At 50.2% G+C, this 12445-nt stretch overlaps 1 protein-coding gene across 3 annotated transcripts in view; it reads left to right on the top strand.

Annotated features, from left to right (window-relative positions):
- Positions 1-436: 436 nt before the first annotated feature.
- Positions 437-12445, top strand: part of St14 (suppression of tumorigenicity 14 (colon carcinoma)) — a 43222-nt gene continuing 31213 nt past the window's right edge. The window contains exons 1-2 of one of the 3 annotated variants that reach the window (XM_006510098.4): positions 437-702; positions 2350-2505. In XM_006510098.4, the coding sequence (XP_006510161.1) occupies positions 2491-2505 (15 nt within the window). In that variant the 5' untranslated portion in view covers positions 437-702; positions 2350-2490. The remainder of the gene's footprint in view (positions 703-2349; positions 2506-12445) is intronic. The other 2 variants (XM_006510099.4, NM_011176.4) reach the window with 2 other exon arrangements.

The following is a 12445-nucleotide window of genomic DNA, read 5'->3' as shown; positions in this document are numbered from 1 at the left end:
GTGGCTCTGACAGCGAAGAAGAGGCTGCTACTGTCCCCAGGAGGGGACATGACACAGGAGGAAGGCCTGGTCTTAACAACAGCTGGCTACGGTTTTGAAGGGACAATAACGGAGACACAGGCATCTGGTAACATGATTGATTGTAGGGAAAGATCCACGGGAGAGAGATTAAAATTGTATTAAAGATGGTGGAGAGATGGCCAGTATCAAAGGACCGGACTGAAGGGCTGTGCTCCAGGAGAAAGAGCCACCCGTGACAAAGAGGAAGAAAGAGCCAGAACTCTGTGGTGCTCCTTTTCGGGGTTCTGGCGGGAGGGAAAGAGCTTCCTGGGGGCGTGGCGGAAGGCGGGACCGGCCGCAACAGGTGTGCGGGCGCCGGTGCTGGCTGGCTGGAGGGGCGGGGCGACCCTGGAGGCCACACCCTGAAACTACCTGAGCTGGGAGGAAGGATGAGAACTGGAGCCTCCGCCGCGGGCCGGGCGCGCTGGGCCTGCCCCGGAACTTGGCCCGTGCCTCACCTCGTCCCCCTCGTCCCTCGTGTCCCCAACACCCCGCGGGCCATGGTAGACGGCTGCCCGGAGGGACCACGCGTCTGAGACCGGCGATCGGACCGCCAAAACCATGGGTAGCAATCGGGGCCGCAAGGCCGGAGGGGGCTCTCAGGACTTCGGCGCGGGACTCAAGTACAACTCCCGGCTAGAGGTGGGCGAGGGCTGGGGACCCGGGGTCGGGCGTCCACAGTTCTGATCCGCGCGCAGCGTCGCCTGCGCGGGGCCCTCGGTTTCGCCCGAGCTCCGCTCTACGGCTCGTGGGTGGCCGGAGCTCGGGCGCACAGGTGGAATTTCCTGTTCGGTGGGTGCCTGGCCGCTGGTGGCAGGGCGGGGCCGGTCGGACCTCGGTCCCAGACCTGCCTCGCGCTGGGCACTGAGGAGGTGGGAAGCCGTAGGGCCCGGAGGCGTCGGGGTTGGGGCTGGCAGGATCTCCGTGGGGGTCACCATTGCTCTGGGCTATCAATCAGTGCTCCGAGTGGGTGACCTGGGCTATGGCAAGGACAAGTTGGAGACTTGTCTGTCCTTGGCCTCTGCACAAACTCGTTTTAGTCTTCCTGGTCAAAGGCGCTTTGGATCTTTTGTAAGGGTTGAACTCAGAGCAGAGCTTTGTCCACACAGAGTGTGGAGCCCTTGAGAAGGTGGCTGTCTGGGTAGTGGTGAAGCATGTGTCCTGAGCCTTCTGGAAGAAGCCTTTAGTAAGCGGGAAGCAGAAGCCTGAGAAGTCTCTTGAAAGACCTCAGAAGCATTTCACTTTGCTGCACACAGTGGGGGAGGGCGTTAGTTATCCTGAAAGACACACACGGGTCGTGGGGTAGTGGTGGCGCCGTGCTCTGGTGGGACTAGCGGCCAGGCTTTTTTCTGAACCGCAGCTAGAGGCTGGTGAGCGAGGCTTGTTGCTCTGGCAGAGGCAGTTTCCTGGAGCCGAGCCTCCCCTTCCGCCGCTTTTTCATGCACTCCTTCTCTGCTGACTTGGAGAAGACCAGATCTCGGGGGACCGTGAGCTGGGACTTCACTTCTCACCCCTTGTAACAGAGTCCCCGCAACCTGTGCTTCTGCCCTGCAGTGAGATGCCACCTGCTGCCGCCTTCTCCTTCTTTCTGTGATTGGGGTGTTTGCGAGTCCTTAGTAATTGCCTGCTTGGAACTCGTGCCTCCTCCGCAGGTAGCCTGCCGCTTGGTGTTTGACCTTCATCTGTTTTTCTCTCATTTTCGGTTTGCCCTTCCAGACTTCCCTTTCGAAGACGGGTGCTGATATTGAAAGTGGGTCCTCTGGTGACTGAACTCAGTCTCCTGTTTAGGCCACGTATCCCTAGGGTGGGAGCCAGGGTGGGGCTCACCACTCTAGTCCCTGGGCTCCTGATAGATTACTATTCACCAGGAACGCCTCTTTGCCCTCCTCCTAGGTTCTCATTCATCTCCATCACTTGGGTTACGCCTACTCACTTCTGCGGCTTCTTTCTCCTGTGTGGCTGGCTCACTCTGTCTTTTTTCCACTTTGGTTGAACGACCCCGGTATCAGTGCTGGGCCAGGGACTCACTACCCAAAGGGGCTCTCGGGGAGCAATAGGATGTGGTTGGTTCATTTAAGGAACTTAGACTTCCGGTACATGTGAACAGAAAGACACACACACACACACACACACACACACAATTTGACACTCAAGAGAGGAGCCGCAGCTTATTTTCCTCTCTCCAGGAAATCTTCAAGTATGACTTGAATGTTCCAGGCTTGAATGCTCCTGGCTGCGTCCCTTTTACACTTGGGGTCTGATGATCTGCCTTGACACTTTCTCTGACAGGTCTGTGTGGCTGTTGTCTCTTGGGTAGTTTCTGTCACAGAGACTGGCTGAAGTCTGGCTGAGTCCCAGGGGCACCACCACCACAGCTTTTGAGTTGTGACTTGTCTGTCTCCTTCCCAAGACTGATTCTGCTGGTCCCTCATGGCTCCCACAGAGGTTAGGAGTTATTCCACTGTGTTATTTTTCCCTGTCGCATGTATCCTGGGACTGTGTGTGCCCTGCCCAGGAATAGCAGGTGTGCAGATATCAGTTGTTATGGCCGTTAATGAGAATCGAAAAGTCTGTCTCACTGATTGGTTAGGTCAAACTTAACCAAACTGTTGACTGTTTGATGGTGGCTGTGAAGTTGTATATACGCATATGGGATATGCATATATGTTTAGTAATGATTTCCTTAAGTAAGACTGAGTGTTCCCCAACAGTAGAGAGACAGGTTGGGAACTTATAGATGTTCTGGGTCAATACTAGGTGTTTGGGAGCTAAGCCTTTCAGCCCTGAATATTTAGGGTCATCTGCTAATTGCTCAAACACTCACCCATTCATTCAGTCACTCATTTGCATAACAGGTATTTACTAAGTACCCAATGACCAAGCACTTGCCAGGTATTGGGAGGGATCCAAGTCACAGTCCCTGCCTTCCGGGTCACCATGGGTAGTGTGGTCAAGCACAGAGTGGGTGGGCATTTAGAAAGACATCTGTCCAGCCCGAGCTGGTCGCCAGGGCAGGTGAATTGGGCTGCAGGCATCTGTGATGTAGTAGTGACAGTCAAGGGAAGACAACACAGGGCCACCACTGCTTAGCCAGGTGACCTGAGACGTTATCCAATCCCAGCAAACCTGTTTTCCTGGCTAGGAAATGGGACGGCATGTGTGGCCCTGGTCTATTCCTAGGACTCAAAGGGGCTCTTTGCCTAGGAAACCTTTGTAAATCCATAGCAGTTTTCGGATCAAACAATCAGGGTTTTCTGAGTTTAAAAGACCCGAAGACCAATAGGATTGTGATATATTAGGGGTGCAAATTGGAGGGAAATCTCTGCTGTAAGTGGACTCCTGACTTTGCAGAAGTCCTGGGCTGCCTGGCTGAGCACAGAGCAATGTTCCATCCAAAGGGGATGCGCTGGGGAGCCACACCCCCAGCCATCTGCAGTACAGGCCAACTTGCTGAGTCCTTTCACCTTTCACTTCACCCTCCCTCCAGCTTCTATAACAAGAGGTGAGTGGTCTGCTCACCCCGATTCCCTCAGATTCTTTTCTTCTTTCAGCAGGCAACGTGCACCTGTAGAAACCTCTAAGGGCTGAGTACTGGGTGACAGAGACCGAGGAGGCAGTGGGCACTGGGAGTCTGGGAGTGTCGCGTGGGTGAGGAACAGCAGGTGCTGTCAGGGGAAAGGAAGGCTGTTTCTCCAGTGGGTGTTAGAAGACCCACCCTTTACCTCTACCCCAGGTCCTATCGTCCTCATTTAGGAGTCTGGAAAGCTGAGGCGGAGAAGACCACTGAACATTAAGAGTTGCTTCTGTGTGCCCGAGCCTCCTGCTCCCCCTGAGCTTGCTCAGGGCCATCTGTGGCTAAGCTGTCATTATCACAGGCTACTGAAGGAGAAGCAATCGTGCTTCCTCTCTCCCTTGGTCTCTGTGGAGAGTGGGCCTCAGAGTGCTGTGGTCTCTGTGATCTCAGAGTTCCGCTGGTGTCTGTTGTGTTCTCTGGTGTGTGGTTCTATCCAGGCTGTTGGCTCTTCTCTCCTAAATCGTGAAGTGTGTCATTGAAATGAGAGAGAGAGCGGGACAGAGTCTGGAGGGAGGCCAGGTCTTAAAGATGTTATCTGGCTCCCAGTGGTGACCACAGGGCAGGGTCACGTGCGGCACTAACTTTTGCTGCTAGGACTCGGTAGCTTACACTGTCGTCTCAGACGACACAACATTCCTCTGGATCCAAGGGGGATTGCATCATGGATTTCAGAATCTAAAGTGCTCATGCTCCTTAGGTAAAATGACATTGCACAGTTCTGATTGGATTTACAGGAGGGAGACATTCTGAGAACTTTATCATTAGGCGGGCTGGTCAATGTGTAAACGTTGATTGTTCAAGGTGTACAGTGTTGTAGCCGGCCACATACTGGAGATGTATGCTATATGCTGTTCTATGTGATGGTTGTTGTTTTGTGGAATGTGACTGTTCATATATAATCCAAACACAGGCTCCATGTACTTCAGGTCATCTCTAAATTACTTATATTATATAATACCATTAAATAATCTTTATATGAGAGATAAACAAATGCCTGTACTGTTCCTTATAGATACAGTTTTTATTTGATTATTTATTAATTATTTCTATTTGTTAGTAGTTAAAGATTAAACCCAGACCTTTGTGCACAGGAGCCAGTGTGCTGCTGCTTAGCCCTGACTCTGAGCAATTCTCGGGTTCTGTGTAGCCCTGGCTGTCCTGGAACTCGCTCTGTAGACCAGGCTGGCCCTGAACTCACAGAGATCTGCCTGCCTCTGCCTCCCAAGAGCTGGGATTAAAGGTGTGCACCACCACGCCCGGCAGACAACTTTTCTAGAGTCAGGTCCGTACTGAAAATTCCTCCGGGTGCTGTCTTTCTATTCTGCTCGTTCTACCTGAGCTTAAGGATACATCACGTTTTCCCTGGAGGTTTTGTGACTGTTGTGTAACTGGTCGGAATCTCAGATCCCTTTGTCCGTCTGTGGCCCCTGCTGGTTATGCCTGGCATTATAGTGATTATCATGACGGTGCTGGAGGAGAAGAAGGTGGAGAATTCCATTTCTACTCTTGCCTCAGTACGCAGCTTCAGTCTGTTGTCTCTCTCGCCGCGGCGTTGACGTGGAGAAACTAGAAGCATGGTTTACAGATGAAAACTCTGGGGCCCAAAGGCCTTGTGTAAACTGCCCAGAGGCAGTGGGAGGTAAAGAAAGATTTCAGACCTTGATCTGTATGACTTCAAAGCCCAGGAGCTCAACCACAATGCTATTATAAAACTGGGTTCCAAAGGCAGGGGTGATTGCTGTGTATCCCCAGCAAATCCCAGAACACATCATTAGGGCGTTGTGAGCACATCAAAAAAAGAAGTGGTGATCACCAGGCGCCAGCCCAGTGCACCTAAGTCATCTATCTCACTCCAAACCTGTCTGGTTTTCCTTTTGATGGGCTGAGCCGGGAGACTGGGAGCTTAGCAACGGTGATTGCCACGTGGCTTTCATCAGAGTGTATCTTCATGTACTGTGTGCACCATTGGAGATCAGGGCACCGTTTTAAACTGAAAAACATTTCATCCAATGCAAGCTGACAAATCAGCTCAGTCCATTTCCTTTGCTTCGTCCCAGCCCTCAGCTGGCGTGTGAATGTTATCTAGTGTGTCCTGCACAAGTCTGGCAAAAGCATGGCGGCGAACCACCAGAGGCTGGACACTGGCAGTCTTGGGCTGTGTAGCTTTGTGAATGATTGAGCATTGTGCTAAGGAGGGTCCCTCTGGGCAGTGATCGTCCTTCCTTTTCCTCTTTAGTGACAGTTCCGACAGGACATTCAGACTTGGGACATTGGCCTCTTGGCTTCTGGAGATGGCAGCAAGCTGGGAGGGAAAGGCCGATGCCACTGATGGTTTAGCGATGACTCAGATGGAGCTGGCTGGCCCTCTGGGTGCACTGTCGAAACAGAACGTGTCCATCTGGGTCTGGAGGAAACCTGCCCACATGACACCATTCTCCCAGATGGAAACAGAGGCCACCTCCCTCTGTGGCTCAAGGTGAGGAGCCGACTCCACCCCAGTACATCCACAGTTTTGAGGAGACAGTGACTTTACCATAGGCCAGGCTTGTCATGTATCAAGTGGCTGTCCCGAATCTAAGGAGAGAGTTGTTTTGTTTTGTTTTAATCCCTTCCAAGCGATATTTATGTGTTAAATAGATGTGTTAAAGAGTATTTTTGAGGACCAGTGAGATAGCTCAGCTGGTAAATCGTTTGCCAAACAAACGTAATGGTCCAAGTTTTATCCCTGAAACTCACAAAAGCTATCCATGTAATGGCTCGTGTCTGTAATCCTAGCATTCCTCTTGTGAGATGGGATGTAGAGATAGAAAATTGCCCAGAAGCTAGAAAGCCAGCTAACCCTCAGCCTATCACAAAGCAGGGAAACAAACAAACAAACAAGAACCAAGACCCTGACAAAGAAAGGCAGGAGAGCACCGACTCCTGAAGCTGTACTCTCTAACTTCCACACACATCTGCACCATAACACAGGTACATACACACACACATCATACACCCCACACCAATAAGTACAAAAATAAAATATTATTCGAAGGCTAAGAATGTTTAGTATACATTCAAAGGAAATATATCCAGCTCTGAAGAGTCAGTATTTTAATTTTGTTTTTCTAATTAGATGTCTCCCATTTATTCTATGTGTGGGTGTCTCATCAGTATGTATGTATGTGTAATGTGTGCAGGTGGAATGCCTACGGAGAGCAGAAGAAGGCGTTGGACCCCTTGGGACAGGAATTACAGATGGTTGTCAGCCACCATGTGGGTGCTGGGGTTGAATCAAGGTCCTCTGCAAGAGCAATGCGTGCTCTTCACCGCGGAGTCTCTCCAACCAGTGGGAATTTTTTAAATGGGAGGAAGTGCACTGGCAGTTTGCTATCAATTATGTATGTTCTATTTCTCCCTCCCTTCCTCTCTCTCCCTCCCTCCTTCTGTTTTGTTTGTTTGTTTGTTTCAAGATGGTCTCACTATGGAGATCTGGCTATCCTGGACCTCACTGTGTAGACCAGGCTGGCCTTGAACTTGCAGACACCTGCCTGCCTCTGCCTCCAGAGTGCTGGGTATTTATGTTCTCTTAAGATTTGTTTATGAGAGAGCTGGCGAGATGGCTCAGCAGTTAAGAGTACTGACTGCTCTTCTGAAGGTCCCAGAAACTACACGGTGGGTCACATAGATGCTCTCTTCTGGTATGTTTTATATGTAGTTACATAAAATAAATAAATAAATAAATAAATAAATAAATAAATAAATCTTTGGGGCTGGAGAGATGGCTCAGCGGTTAAGAGCAGTGACTGCTCTTCCAGAGGTCCTGAGTTCAATTCCCAGCAACCGCATGGTGGCTCACAACTATCTGTAATGGGATCTGACGCCCTCTTCTGGAGTGTCTGAAGACAATGACAATGTCTCCACATATATAAAATTAATAATAATAATAATATTTGTGAATACAAAAGTTAGGGGAGGGGCTTAAAGTTAGGCAGTATAAGAAGCAGATTAGAAAGTGTTTTTGGAATGTGTTCCCCAGGGTATTGATTTAAAAGTTTAAAAATGATTTTCATTCATGTGTATGTGTGTGTACCCCTGTGTATAAAGATACAGATGTGCAGGGGTTCTCAGGGGCAGAGAGGGCATCAGATCCTCTGGAGTTACAGATGCTTGTGAGCTGCTGGATGTGGGTGCTCACCAGCGAGCCATCTCTGCAGCCCCTGTTCCCTGAGGGTTGAATCCTGTAAGAAGTGCTATAGCTGTTTTCTGGGGAGGTGCTGTGGCGTGCATATGTACAGAGGTCATTTATGAGAGTCAGTTCTCTCCTTCTACCTCGTGGGTACCAGGGATTGTACTCAGGCTATCAGGCTTGGCAGCAAGCATCTTTATCCACGCAACCATGTCACTGGCCTTTATTAAATAGCTTCTGGTTTGTTTGTTTTTAATGTATGTTTTTTTCCTTATTAATCTATTCACCCTCTCTATGTCCCAATGGCAGCCTCCCCTCCCTGCTTTCCTCCCTGTCTCTCCATCACACCTCCCCTCCCCCATTCCCCTCTTCTTCTCAGAGAAGGGGAGGCTTCTCATGGACCCCAATCTGCCCCAGCACAGCAAGCTTCAGTAGGACCAGGCGCCTCCCCTGTCACAAGGCAGCCCAGCCAGGGTCAAAGGGTCCAAAGGCGGGCGACAGAGTCAGAGGCAGCTCCTGCTCCAGTTGCCTGGGGTCCCATGTGAAGACTAAGCCGCCCATGGGTCACTCATGAGCAGGGGACCCAGGTCTATCACATGCATGCTCGTTGGTTGGTGGTTCAGTCTCTGTGAGCCCTCATGGGCCCAGGTTAGTTGATTCTGTACATTTTCTTGTGGTGTCCTTGACCCCTTTGGCTCCTCCGAAACTTCCTCTCCTCCTTCCGTAAGATTCCCTGGGTCCCGCCTAGTGTTTGGCTGCGGATCTGTGAAACCATTCAGAAGTTGTAGAGCCTCTTCCTCGCCCATCATATTGAGAGCATGGGAAGGGATCTGGCCCAGAGAGCTCATCTCCTGGGTGATAAAGGACAAGAATCAGTCCTAACCCTCCATATCTCTTCTGCAGATCTAACCACCACTGACTGAAAATATTTGAAGAAAAAAAAGTACATTTGTATAGGATATTCTTGCTTTTATTCTCTGAAACACATACCCTATCATCCGTTTGCATGTGTTTACATCTAGAGATGGTTTGAGGGGATTTGAGGTATACAGAAGGACGTGTATAAGTCCTATGCAAACAGTACTTCATTTTATACAAGTGACTTGACCTGGCGGCTTACCGATTCTGTCATCCAGTTAAACCTGGAATCCTTCTTCTGTGGATGGGCACCAGTACCTATCCCAGATGAATATGACTTCTGCTTCAGCCGTCTTCGTTTTTCTTTGTTGGTTATCGACTCTTTGAAAGGATGTTTTGGTTCATCCTGCAAGCTTTCCCTTGGTGCTGTGTTAATTCCCCCTTCCTTTCCTTCGATTGCTTAGATGAGCAGCTCGTATGTCAGTGGATCTTTAAGGGAAATGCAGCGATCAGGCTGAGGTTGTGTTGAACCCCCGGCAGCACCGCGGAACCCACTGGGTCAGACGGCTTGTGTGTGCTATGCTGTCGTATTTACGTCATGTTCACAGGAATATGACTAATGAGGAGGTCAAGCCAGGTGGCCAGAGGTTTGGAAAACACTGTTTGACCGATTCGGGGAATCAAGCATGGTTAGCTAGAGAAAGCAGAGCAAGAACACACACACACACACACACACACACACACACACACACACACACACTGAGTGATTGACCGATTCGGGGAATCAAGCATGGTTAGCTAGAGAAAACAGAGCAAGAACACACACACACACACACACACACACACACACACACACACACACACACTGAGTGACTCAGGCACTGCCCTGAGCCGGAGAAATCAGACTGGTGGGTCACAGTGCTAATAGTGAAGTGGTCGTTTCAAAGCCGATCACCCTGGAGAGTGGAAGGCCTTGTATGTAATGTTGGTGTCCAGTGAGAGTGAGATTTCCCGGAGAAGCAATTAGCTCTGGGATTGAGAGCAGGAATATTCCCTCGAATCTGCTAACCTGCTCTGAGGCTGAAACTCCGAAGATCCTCTGAGCTGCCTCCTGAGAGTCTGGCCTGTAATTATGAACGCAGTGAAAAGGGTTTTCCTGCTTGCATGTCCAGCCCTTTCACTCCAGCCTCTCCTCAGAGCTGCAGCTTAATTAGGGGCCTGGGAGCCACAGAGCCCATGTTTCTGAATCTTACTAATTCTCGGAGGCTCGAGGTTTTTGTGTGCAGATCCCTGGGGCCTTCCAAGGCACAAGCAAACTGTGGTATCGATATGCCATGCATTGTCCCTCAATCATAGAAAAGAAAGTCACTGATCTCTTGGTAGAAACAGAGCCTTGAATGATTCTCCAGGTATACTTTGTGTAGTGGGAAAAAGAAAAAAAAAGCCCAAATCCTGCATGTTATGTATTTAGAGATCATTTATTTTAAAAATGACCCAGCAGTGAAGTTTAAATACATTAGTGGCTGAGGGACCGAGGAGCTTGGGGATACAGGAAGAAGGTAGGTGTAGTTTAAACAATGGGCTGGGTGTAGTGACACACTCCTTTAATGGCCTCCCAAGCAGAGATAGGCTGACCTCTGTGAGTTCGAGACCAGACTGGTCTACATAATGAGTGTCAGGACAGCCAGGACTATGTAGGGAGACTCTGCCTCAACCCTACCCCTCCCCCCCCAAAAAAAACCCAACAAACTGACAATGGGAGGGAGCTTTGTGTTAGAAGCAGGACACAGCCTTGTTCATAGTGGCCACAGGAACGTACCCAGTGGTCAAGCACATGGAAAGGCACACTTGTACAAGTGTGTCAGGAGACCTGGGTGAGTTCTGTGGAGTGTATCAATGCCACACGAGTACGACCGGCAAAGCCTACAAAGCATTTCATTCATTCTTACATTTTTGCAGAAATCTAAGTTATCTCAACAAAAAAATTGCAGTAATAAGAAACACACTAGTCTGTGAAATTGGGATGTAGGTTCCGTGAAAGGTCAAGGAAACAAATGACAAGGCGTTAGAGGATGCTGGGCACACCTCTCCTGCTGTTTCTGTTGTTTAGTTTGGTTGGGGGTGGGGTGGGGTATACTGTGGGTTAGATCAATCAGCTGTGCTGTTACACTTGGCCTCGCTGGGCAGGGCGCATGGTGACGTGGTTAGATCATGTCTCAATCTCCAGCCACTGCTTCCTCCCACCCTGCCATTCCCCATATCAAAGAGTCAAGTGATAAGTCTTGGTGGGATTGAGGATGGAGGCTGTGAGGGAGGGGTGGGAGGAGAGGCCTCTCTGTTTCCCAGGCTCAGGAAAGCATATTGGGCTCGGTTTTTTTTTTTTATGAGCACCTCACACCACACCTGGGCTTCGGCCCTCCTGGGCCTGTCAGGTCTGCTCTGGGTGGTGAATGCATGGTGGGCGGGGAAATTAAAATCAAAGGGACACAGTAGAGAGGCCCCTGTCATTAGCAGGAATTAGCTAATTATGTTCTCTAAGGGGTCATTAGCCCAGTTTTAAGAGCGGGAGTCTGAGGCCCAATAAGAAGTATTTGCCCCACTGAGCTGAAGGGGCTCAGCCCAGAGTCCAGATCTAGGTCACACCCACTCCATCCCACAAAAAAATAAAAAGGAAAGGAATTATGCCAGGTAGCCCTCCCCACACTGTGTTCCTTCTCTTCTGAGAAGGAAGGTGTCTTGTGGCTGGGATGGGTGGCCTCTGTCCCCAGGCTGTGTTGGCAGCGGCCACTGTGGGCTTCAGTTTAGAGAGGAGGCACAGTAGAGACATAGGAGGAGCCTGCGGTTCCCTGGCAGAAAATCTTGTTTCTGTGTGTTGTGGACGGAGCCAGGTAGGTCCTGGGGACTTTCCCTCATGATCAAATCTGAATGGAGACTTTCTGTTTACTCAGTGAGAGCTACTTACTGGCCTCTGTTGGTGTTCTGTTCTGATGGGCTGTAGTTGATACATGGACAGAAATTCTGCATCCAGCATTCACATCTTATGGGACAGTGGACGCCAGTGATAGGGTCAAAGAGCAAAGATGGGGATGGTGCCTTAATGATTATGGGAGGGCCCCCATGGCAGGAAGTGAAGCCAACCCACACCACAGGTATCTTGCGACTTGGGCGGCTTAAAATAGACTGGCTGGAGCTGGTGAGCCAGGCTGCTTCCTTCACCAGTGGCGAGAAGTGGGTGGCTGTCGGGAAACTGGGAAGTGAGGGTGGAGTTTCTCAAGTGTCAGCTGCCCAAGTGACCCAGGCACTTGTTAAAACCTTTCCAGATCCCAGACGCTGCCCCGGCGCAATACTCCAGGGTCTGCAGACTGGGACAGAGGGGGGCGGGGCATCCTAAAGCTGCTGAAGGAGCAATGTTTGTTTGAGACCATTTCTTACTAGACAAGACTGGGGAAGGGCTGGCTGGTGTGTTCAACAGGGACCAGAGTGTTCAACAGTGCCTGTGAGCCAAAAGGCGGGCTTTTCGGTTGGCTAAACGCTGTGGCTAATGGCTGGGTGGGAGGTTTCAGCTGTGTGCTTTTTCTTTTTCTTTTGTGTTGCAAAGTTCCTCTTTGGATGAGAGTTTCCTGGGTTCTGGACTGTAATGATGATGGTTGGGGGAAGTCTGATATTGGCAGCCTGCAGTTGGCTGGCTGGTTCACTGGAGAAAGTCCTACAGGACTAATCTGGCAGGACAGACTTGGGGCCTATTGTGGGTTTAGTTCAGCTCCCTGCAAAAGACCAGAATGTGT

Source organism: Mus musculus, chromosome 9 (genome assembly GCF_000001635.26).
Source record: "Mus musculus strain C57BL/6J chromosome 9, GRCm38.p6 C57BL/6J".
In the NCBI taxonomy this organism is placed as follows: domain Eukaryota; kingdom Metazoa; phylum Chordata; class Mammalia; order Rodentia; family Muridae; genus Mus; species Mus musculus.
Note: the sequence above shows the minus strand (reverse complement) of the source record. Positions and strands in the feature narration are given on the sequence as shown.